At 54.5% G+C, this 10,391-nt stretch overlaps 3 protein-coding genes across 3 annotated transcripts; 2 read left to right on the top strand and 1 right to left on the bottom strand.

Moving 5' to 3' along the window:
- Positions 1–2,421: 2,421 nt before the first annotated feature.
- Positions 2,422–4,536, top strand: A1O1_01226 (uncharacterized protein; the record flags this gene model as incomplete). Its single annotated transcript, XM_007722139.1, has 1 exon — positions 2,422–4,536. The coding sequence occupies one exon, from the start codon at positions 2,422–2,424 to the stop codon at positions 4,534–4,536; it is 2,115 nt and encodes a 704-aa protein (XP_007720329.1).
- Positions 4,537–5,868: 1,332 nt separating this feature from the next.
- A1O1_01227 (uncharacterized protein) lies at positions 5,869–7,470 on the bottom strand (the record flags this gene model as incomplete). Its single annotated transcript, XM_007722140.1, has 4 exons — positions 5,869–6,616; positions 6,686–6,807; positions 6,869–7,167; positions 7,230–7,470. 4 exons carry the CDS (start codon positions 7,468–7,470, stop codon positions 5,869–5,871), a joined length of 1,410 nt encoding a protein of 469 aa, XP_007720330.1.
- Positions 7,471–9,396: 1,926 nt separating this feature from the next.
- A1O1_01228 (uncharacterized protein) lies at positions 9,397–10,047 on the top strand (the record flags this gene model as incomplete). The annotated part of the gene is made up of 1 exon (XM_007722141.1): positions 9,397–10,047. The coding sequence occupies one exon, from the start codon at positions 9,397–9,399 to the stop codon at positions 10,045–10,047; it is 651 nt and encodes a 216-aa protein (XP_007720331.1).
- Between the last annotated feature and the right edge of the window lie 344 nt (positions 10,048–10,391).

Below are 10,391 nucleotides of genomic sequence, written 5' to 3' on the forward strand. Positions count from 1 at the left end.
GATCATTCTACGCATTTCGAGAATCACTTCCTCCTCTCCATCAATGTGACAGGCACTTGTCTCCATGACACGCGACACCCCAGATGCCACGCTGCTGTCATTTCCAATCTGGCTGACCAGCGGTCCCTCTCTTCGGAAACCTACATGCCGCTGTTTTGAGAGCCGGTTCGTTGGTGATAGACCTTATATGCTGAGCGTCAAATTCTCAATCAACTTGTCTCTAGCTTAATGGTCTTATCACAGGCTCTTATGCGTAAAGTGAGGTTGTCCAACCCCGTCATGTTCCTCATTGTCTGGATCTGGTAGCCGACACCAGGATAGACCTGGGCTGCATCGCATTCGCACATGTCTTTTTCTCTCACCATGCAGGCCACTCTACAATGATCGGACAATATACCTCGTGACCTTCGTTGTTGTGTGACTCGATGGTACCACAACCACGTAACCTTCCAGCCTCGTACCATGGTACCGGCGAGTAGCGGTGGGCTCACCGCTGTGAGGACAAGCAATGTGTGGAGGTAAGTTGTAACCACCATGTGCAGAATTGTATCCTTCCACCAGTAGAACTACCCTCCGGCCATTTCATTTTCGTCAATATGCTGTACGACATGGGAACGAAATGAACATAGTAGTACATCGGGCCCGTAGTTTTTACATGACAATGTAACCGACGGAGGACGGGCAATCGTCACAGATGACTTCAGACATCCATCTTGATATTCCCACATTGGTCCGCAAATGCAGGTAGACAACGAGATCACAGTCGAGTCGAAAGAGATCGAGAAGAAGCGAGAGTCCGACTGGCTTGGGAAGGACGCACCTAGCTGATGGGCAACAGAGAGATCATGATCAACAAGACTCTCAGTCACGCTTGGCAGGCACTAGATAAGGTAGTCCAGGGTCTTTTCGACACCCTCTACTGCAAGAAAAATGAACCCGTTCCCCACACTAACATCTTGTAGTCCTTTGATATGTAGCCAATGGTGGGACATTCTGTCGTTGAGCGTCCGTCTCTGAGAGGGACCCATTGAAGTTCGACCCGAAGTCTATACAGCGAAGGGGAGACTCACTAGTGTTCTTCCCTTGAACTCTGATACCCTGAAACTTTCTTTCTACTTCGTCCACCCGCCGAATCTCGACTCGTGGTGGCAGTCTGTACGAGTCTAGAATTGAAGTAGACAGCCCATATCTCAGGGTCCAGCTGTGCCATATCTTTGCCAATTCCCCCGCATCAATACGCCGTACGGGAAAGCGAGCACAGCTCGCAGCTGTGGAAGCAAAGTCGAAAAGCTTTCGTTCTTGAAGCTTGTTGCTTGTCGCCGTTAACTGTCGCCTGCAGATGGAGACGGGCTAGGCAATGTGTGCTAGTCATACACGCGGATAGCATTCCTGCGCCGATCCTGTTCATGTTGTGATAGTGCTGTGGGGAGACTGTAGCTTTGGTCACATGCAGGAAGTGCGACTCGGTAGGTAGGTAGGAAATGAGATCAACAGGGGAAGGAGGGGATATCTCCGACAGGGTTCACAATCGAATTCAGGTAGAGCTACCAATAGCACCACACGAGCGGTTTGTTGCTTCATTCAACCAATAGAAAAATCGAACAGCTAGAAAAACACGGCAGAGATGACAAGGAGGTTGGGTAGAGAATGAGTGAGAGGGCAATTGTAAGAGAAGGACTCGTGAGTTAAGCGGCTCGGGACGGACAAGGGTCAGCGAGAAGGATAGTGGGTGGAAGGGAGGGCCTTCCGCAAGGAACTCGGCTCGAGCCAGGCAGGAAAGAGCGAGTCAGAAGCGCTGGATGCTATTCCGAGGCACAGGTTATTCCTTTTGTGGTTAGGCTTGCTCAGAATTAGTGCAGGATATTTTTGGAATCCTCTTATCTTGAGCGATCATTGGTGGAGATGCGGGGGATAAGGGGTCCTTGACGATGCTTGGCCTGTGACTAAGTTTGACTTCGGTCCTAGTGTGCGCTTGCCCTGTGGGCGGCCGTTGCCTGCAACTCCTGCCTGCTGACCGGGGTCGTGATCGTTGTCTTTTCTCCTCCTCAGCGCGTACTTTTCATAGAATGTCCCTCCATTGGATGCTCTTCTCTCTTACCGCCAGCCTATACCGGTCTCTACCAGCCTGCATTTCTGCTGCGTACACTCAGTGGCTGTCCAGCCCGCGTTTCACATCTCCAGCACGCATACCGACAACAACTAGTCGATTCCATTTTCCTGCGGCCACCTCATGCACGTATCCTGGTTGCGTCTCCTCCACTTGTCACACTGGCCTCGTCCCTTGTAACCGCCGGCGTCCGTTTTCCTTCAGCACGCTCTATACATACCTCGTTCCCGCTCGAGCCTCCGTCTCCACCATGTTTGCCTCTCCATCCCGTCGGCCCTTTGCTCTTTGGAACCACACTGTGCTTCTGCCATATCATGGACTGGGCTTCACGCTTGCAAGAGCTGCAGGCACAGTCTGTCGAGATGCTCGAGAAGCCTTCCAAGCTCCCGTTCCTCGGACCTCGCATAATCGTTCCTCGGCCTTTGTCAGAAGCTACCGAGATATTCGATACCGACAATGAGGATGACTCTGATTCGGCTGGCTCTCCATGGGGGACCCAAGACGACGACAGCCAGTCCACGTTATCAAGCCAGGGAGAACTTCTCACGCCTCCAAGTTCTGGGGGGTTGGGCGGCTTCGAGTTCCACTTCGACAACAAGTCGGCGGTCGTAGGTCCCCAGGGGCCTCACCTCTTCCGCCATACCCCAGAACTCCTCAGCAATTCCGATGACGACGTCTTCCTCAGTCTGGCCCCTGTTCGAGAACCAAAGAGTGCCACGAAGTCCATCAGGGCCCTGAATACTGCCGTTGCAGAACTCGACGAGTCTCAGGTCCGGGACTGGACTCCCCGGCAGGTTGCCGACTGGATGGCCGAAGCCGGCTTCGAAGCTGGTGTAGTTGAAAAGTTCCTGATCCACGACATCTCTGGCAGCGTTCTGATAGACCTGCAATTTGAAGATCTGAAGGAACTCGACATCAGCTCATTTGGCAAACGGCATCGAGTCATGAGCTCCATCCATCAGCTTCGCAACAGCAGCATCATGTCGCTTGAGTCCCTTCCGTCTCGAACACCCTCAAGACGCACCAGAAGTCCGCGCATGCTCCAACGCACTCCTCGTTCGGATGAGTGCCAAGTCGTGGCTGTGGATCGGTCTCGCTCTCGCCGCCGAGCTCGTCAGCCCGACACTGTCACTCCTGCCGAGTCCGTGTCCATTGTGGGCATCGAGCAAGTCCTTCCCAAAGAGCACAAATGCTCCAAGGGCGAAGACTGCCCCAAGTGGCAGAAGCAACAACGAAGGATCCTTCGAATGCAAAGGGCATTTGAGGAAGATGCCCGCCGACCGATATCTGAAGCACCTTCCGAAGCCCTTCCCTCCGTCGTTGGATCGTCAGATATCCTTGGCCCATCGGCTCTGAAGATCACTGCCGAGACTTTGAGCGAACTTCAGCCCCGTGATGCCCAGGAGGGCGTAAGACAATTCCTGAGCTTCCAGCACGTCCAGTCTCCATCTCAGCCATCCAATCCATCCCCTCCTCCAGCGTCATCGGCCTCCTTTGCCGCCAAGTCTGCCCATCTTGCCGAGCACCTTCGTGAACTACCCAGGCTCACGATCCCCGTGTGCGAAAGTCAGGAGGACAGCCCGTTAAGAACACCCATTTCTGCTCTCCAGCAGCCCACTCAAATACAGGCACATCTCAAAACGCAACTGCAACGGGACCCATATCACTATGGCGGCGTCGCCTCCCCAGCCGACATTTACCGGATTGACACTCCCATGTCCGCCACAGATCTACCCGTGACCGTGGTGGCCATCGATCCTTGTCAACGGGATGTCTCCCAGTCAGTCCCTCCGGAGATGCGCTACGGCGTTGCAGCCGATACGACCAACACTGAACCCATTCAACGTTGTAAATCCGCTCAGCACTCCCCTCCTCCATCGGCACCATGCCATTCTCGGCGGCACTTCCGACAAGTCTCCTTCACTCCATCGGTGGCGCCGGTCAAGGAGAACGACTCTCAAGCCATTGAGCGAGATTCTAGGAGAGTGACCGAGTTTGACCTCGACAACCACCAGGGATGGCTGCGCAAGCGTCGGACAACTCGCATGTTCCGCCACGAGTGGCAGGACAATTATTGCACCTTGGTCGGCACTAAGCTCACTATGCACGAGACACACTACGCCAACGCCACCCCGATCGAGGCCATCGATGTGGATGAGTATACCCTGCACGCCTACTCCCAGGCTTCAGGTTCGAAGCTGAGCGCCGCGTTCAAGAAGAGCCTCCTTGGTCAGAACAAAATGCCATCCAGGGAGCAGACGTTCGCTTTTTCCCTGCTTCCCGACGAGAAACCGGCCCCGAGTCGGAAGCTCTTTGACAAGAGCAAGTCCCACCACTTTGCCGTGGACAGCTCCAAGGAGCGTGTCGAATGGATGAGGAAGCTGATGCTTGCCAAGGCCATGAAGAAGAACGACGCCCGTCCAATTTGAGCCGGCCGTCGATGCCTCTGGCGTTGTACATACAGATCGGTTCTCAATGGAGCCAAAAACGACACGACTCTCCTACGCATTTCCTCCTCAAGATGTTGCCTCACGGCAAGTTTCTTTACTCTGCCGGCGCAAAATATAATATCCAAAATGGAGCCCCTGATGAAACTTCCTCAATTGCGGCATTGGATAACGATCTGAATCAGCTGGCATGATTGTGCCGCGAGTTCTGATCTTCACCATCTCCTTCATCACAATACCCACGAAACTAACCAATGCATTTTAGCGCTGGAGCAAGGTGCAGGACCCATCGGGCTATGATTAGGGTTTGCTGTAGGGTTTCCAACCCTGGTGGAGTTTGGATTTGAGTTTGATTTCGGTCTTGTTGATTGTGCTGAGATACCACTATTGTTGTTTATCTTCCACCTCACTCCACGTCGTGTTCATGTACGACGGCAGAGATGGAAGGGTGCTGTGCCGGACTGCCATCGGGCTATCATGCAGGGGTAGTCAGCCTTTGGCGCATTGAATGATCGCGGCGCGTTCTTGTGTCTGTGCACAAGAGTCCTGGTGGGAAGGTATAGCAAACTATAGCTAGGGCTAGCTTTGATATGATTTAAATAGCCGTCGCCTCTGAATCCAGAGGCGACAGAATGAGAACTCAGCCCAAGCTCCGCAGCCTCGTGGCTCTGAACTTTTTGATGCCCAGTTCACTTAATGGCAAAGCAAACTGCCAGCAACGGCCGTGATAGTTGCGATGGAGCATCTGCTCGAAAAAAAGGTATGGCAAGGGTGTTTTGAGGCAAATCACTGGACCACGGCAGGCCAAGCTCATAGAGCGTAGATAAGTCAGTCAGCACAGTAGCTCTTGATTCTGAGCTGGAGAGGGACGATGGACCGTAGGATCCATGACCCATGTGCGAACCTGCTATCAGAGCAATACTGTGGTTGAAACAGGACAGAATCGACCACCTTTCTAGTGAACGAGGATTAGCTCGCTTGCGAAGTGACACTGATCCTCCGGCCTTCCGGTCAGCATCGAGTGTTAACACCGGGCCGTCGAAGGAGAAGCTATTGCGAAGAAGGTCGATCCGAACGCGAGGCTCTGTTTCCACTTCCCTGTCCGCAACTAGTGGAGCAGGAGAAGCACGGTTCAAGGGCAAGGGGCAGCTCGATCTCAACCGACATGCTGGGTATTGCCAAGACTGGTTAATAATTCTGGCCGGCCTTTGTTGGCGCTGTTGAAGGCGAGATCACCGACTTCCCGACCCCCGGCCCCGGGCGATGGGCAGTAGATCGTCCTTATTTGTAAATAGTCTGACGAGATCAAAAACATCACTTGCCAGCAATCAGACGCTGGCGAAACCTCTGGATGCCGCACTGCCAGCATTTCTCCCAGTCGAGACGGAAGCGGTCGAACCAGAAGAACTTGCGGGCGATGACGGAGACGGCCTTCCAGGTGCGCGCGGCGGGGAACGAGTCGATGACATAGTCGAGCAGGTCGTCGGCGTTGGCCAGCGGGCCGGCCAACTGGGTCCTCCAGTTGACGACGAGGGCTAGCCAGATGATGACTTCGGACTCCGGCAGCGTCGGGGTGTCGATGGCCTTGACGTTGCTGATCAGGGCGTCCAGCGTGGTCCCGTCGAAGAAGTTGGTGCGGTTCTCGCCGCTCAAATGGCGCACCGTGATGGCCAGGCCGAGGCAGATGACGTGTTCGAGCCCAGGCGGGATCCCGGATCGCTGCAGCGACAGCAGCAGAATGACGGCGTTGCGGGAGTATTCCCGCGGCTCACAGAACAGCCGGCAGTATCTGATCTGCGGGTCGCAGTCGGGCTCGGACGACGACTGCGGGTCATCGACCAAGGGTGCCCAGTCTGCGACTGACGTGAGCAGTTTGATGCATTGCACGCTCAGCCGACCGGAGAGCGCGGCTTCCGCGAGCCCGACGGGGAGCTTGGAGATGTAGCGACATACGTCTGGTGGGAAAGGGTGCGGGACGTATTGGATGCGCACGCTCGGCACAGCGACCGGGTCGTCGGGACTGACCCGCAGATACTGGCCTAGGGCAATGTAGAATTCGACTCTGAATGGGTGTTTAGACGGGGGGTGATTGTGACAGAACAGATTCCGGACCAGGAGATGGGAGACTTACGTCGTAAGGAGAGCGCGTATTGCAAGGTGTGAAGGGGAACTCCCGAGTCCACCGCGCAGAGCTATTATCTGTCTTATACCCCCTAGATGAGACTTCAACGACGGAAGGTCGCGTAGACATGCCTGGGGATGCTGTCAGACAGACACGGGATATTTGGAGGGAGGACTTTTGGAGAGAACTCACGTCGGCAACCATGAGGTGCAGGACTGATATCACCAGACCGTCGTCCAAATGGGCGGCGGGCAAGGTCAGACGTTTCTGCAGCGACGAGATTGCTTCGCTCTGGAGGCGCATCATGGTCTGGGACGGTTTCGCCTGCTGTGGGAAGCGCCGCCACTCGTACAGACTCTGGGCTCCGACCAGGAAACACTTGAACAGGCCGGGGTCCTGCATCGACATTGGGAAGAGGACCGACAGCACGGGATGCTGGACGTCAGGGCGGATCTTGAGCAGGAGCTCTTCGTTCCGCTGGATATACACATCTGTGCCAAGTGTGAATGGGGGAGAATTGCGAGACGTGGAAAGGGGTCGGGCGCAGCCTTACACTCGTCCACGCTTTGCATGGAGTGCCGTCCCCCCATGGCCGGGTAGGAAGCGAAAAGGTCGCGGCGATGCGAGTCGAGTATGGTGGGCACGAGCACATGGCTGGTCTTGGAGCCGTGTCCATGTCCGTGTACGTGTACGTGCGAAGGGGCTCTTGATTCGGTCCGCTCACTGCCTCCCTCCTGCGACCCATGTCGAGAGTCGCTCCGCGTATCCGCATCGTATAGGCTGCGGGCACCCATAAGGCTGTGTTATGTTGATGGCGATCGGTCAGTCACTCCGGGTCGCTTAAGCCCGCCATTGGATCCGAGGACAGCTGGAATGTTGGCTGGCGTAACGTCGCGGTTAGTCAGTTGGCTAACGATGGAATTCCTGCAGACGCTTTCCGGCGTTGGATGTGCGCTGTGAAGCGGAGGGATAGAGACTCGAGGCGACGGAATCCGACAGCGGGAACGGAAACGTGAACAAAGTTCTTCCAGCTATCCAGTACCACAGCACATAGTAGTGCTACGTACTTTGGCTGACACAATCTAGTGTTTGTAAGAGATGACTGGAGCGTGAGCGAAGCTTTTTAGAAGGAAAGCTTTCCTACATGCCAGTGGATGCAAGCGGGTTTTCTGGAAGACTCGGATTGCTCGGTGCGTCTTTAATTTTAGCAGCTGGTTCCAACGTGGTTAATGGCCGGTGGCTGGTGGCTGTTCTTATCTTGAGAAGATGCCAGTGGGTGTCTGCTTTAATGATCGGTTATCTGCACCAAGAATAAAGGAAAGAAACAACAGAGAGATGGCGTTGAATAAGGTACAGTCATGCACACCAAGTCAGCTCAATCACGACAGTGCTACCTTTGGACACCCAGGTACTGGTACTAGTAGTAGGTCGAGTACTCTGTAGTGGTAGAGGGAGAATCAGGTGATGACAGCGGCCTCATCAAACATGAAATCATTTTCATCTGAGGATCTCTGTCACTGTAGTACTAGTACTTCCGAAAGGCATGCCAACAGCATGGCATCATCAATTTTTGAAGAATATATCACAATAGCAAGATCGGAGATGGGGCTGTTCTTATGTTCAAGTTGGTCATAAAGTACCTCAGGTACCTGTTCATGTTGATGTTCCTGCTCCAGAAATAGATGCCGGACTTGCGCGGCGGCTTGCGCGGCCTGTGGCTGCTGCTGCTGCCAGCCATGCTTATAGGGAAGGTTTAGGGGTTCCACGGCACTGCCGCGGGGTCCTTAGGGTACATTTTCAGCGTACTGTACTAGTGTTGGGTACCTGAAGGCACAAAAACTTACCTAACTGACGTGAATAAATGCCTGCACTGCATTGGATGTGGCTGTGGCTGTGTTGGTGTCAGTGGTCAAAGCTTAGTCTTTGACACGTACCAGTTTTCGGTACATTTGGTCTTTGATCCCAGCCACGAAGATCGGGTGTACGTACCAAACTATACGTAGTAGCAGTCACATCCAGGCAAGGCTGGGCCACTGGTTATGTCGTTCCATGATGACTTGCAGTGCTGGGCGGCCCTAGAAGCCCTGCCACCAGTTTCGGTACTTCCGTGGTCCTCCGGGGTACATTACTGGTAGCACTTGGTGCCTAGCAAACACAGTAGTAGTACCTGAAGGTACATGTACCCGCCGCAAGGCTTGGACGCTGGGAAGCCGCCACTGTCGCACGTCGTGATCGTGGCTGATGATTAGCCTGCCACTGTACTACTGTAGCGTTTGGAGGATCATCGCCCCCTTTTTAACATTATCCAAGGTTCTGCGTCTGGTTCTTGTGCATCCATCGTGCATCATCATCATCATCGTTGTTGTTGTTATTGGCACTGACGATCGAAGTTTCACCTTCCTCCCAGCCCGGCATATTAGGCAGCTGCAAAAAGACATAAAACAAGTCTCTTCCGTCGTTTTCCACCAGCTTACTCTCTCTCTCTGTTTCTCTCTCATTCCACTTACCCACCGCTCTTCGATCCTAAAAGCCTCGATCGTCTCTCGACTCTTCTCTCCATCCAGCCAACACACTCACTCCAAGACGTACATACGATCGACGACGCAACCTCTCTCACCTACTAGTATCCTCAACCTCGAAACACACACACACACACACACACACACACACACACACACACATCGCTCATTCACACTTCGTTGACACCACCCTCACTCACGATGCATTTCTCCAAGTCCCTCCTCCTGGCTCTCGTCGCTGCCGTCTCCGCCCAGGACGTCGGCTCTGCCATTGATTCCGCCATCTCCGGTGCCACTTCGGTCGCTGGCGACGTAACGTCGGTGGCAGCCTCGATCGCGTCAGACGTGACCTCGGTCGGAGGGGACGCAACTTCGGTGGCTGGCTCCATTGCTTCAGATGCCACCTCGTTCGGAGCTTCGGTCGCTACATCCGCCGCCTCATTAGCCACGTCCATCGCCAGCGCTGTCCCCTCGGGCGTGAGCTCCATCGTCTCCCAGGTGACCTCGGACGCCGCCTCCGTCGCTTCCGATGCCGGTTCCGTGGTTTCCAGTCTGTCATCCGAGGCCGCCACCGCCGCTCCCTCCGCCCAGAGCAGTCTCTCAAGCCGCATCAGCAGTGTCCTGGCCAGTGCCAGCTCGCGTGAAACCAGCATCGCGAGCAGTGCCGGCGCAGCAGCAACCTCCTTCTACACTTCTGCCACTGGTACACTTGGAAGTGTCACCTCGTCCGCCGCAAGCAGTGCATCCGCCGCCGCCACCAGTGCAAGTGGGAATGGAGTCGCTACTGGTTATGTTGTTCCCGCAGCCGGAGTCATGGGCAGCCTGTTGCTGGGCGTGGTCGCTCTCCTCTGAGCATGTCTGGTTGTTTAACGGGAAGCGCGAATGATTCGGGTGCCCCAGAGGGCTTTGTACGGCATATTATGGTAGCAACGGGATAAGTCGCATGCATAAGGGCGTTGGGGAAGCATCAAAACTGTACGCAAACCGGATAGGGCTCAGGTTATTCTCCCTCGAGCTCTTCGCCATTCATTCTTTTGATCTCAATGCATGGGGCGGCAGGGTCATTTACCCGAGGGACACTTTTCGGGTGCTGTCCGTAGTTACTACAAGATTGTAATCAATAGAACCATCAACTTAAAATGGGTTCTGCAAAACGAATGGCAAAAGGGGATTCAGTTCTATGTACGTGAGGTCTT

Source organism: Capronia coronata, assembly GCF_000585585.1.
Source record: "Capronia coronata CBS 617.96 chromosome Unknown acBCG-supercont1.1, whole genome shotgun sequence".
Taxonomy (NCBI): domain Eukaryota; kingdom Fungi; phylum Ascomycota; class Eurotiomycetes; order Chaetothyriales; family Herpotrichiellaceae; genus Capronia; species Capronia coronata.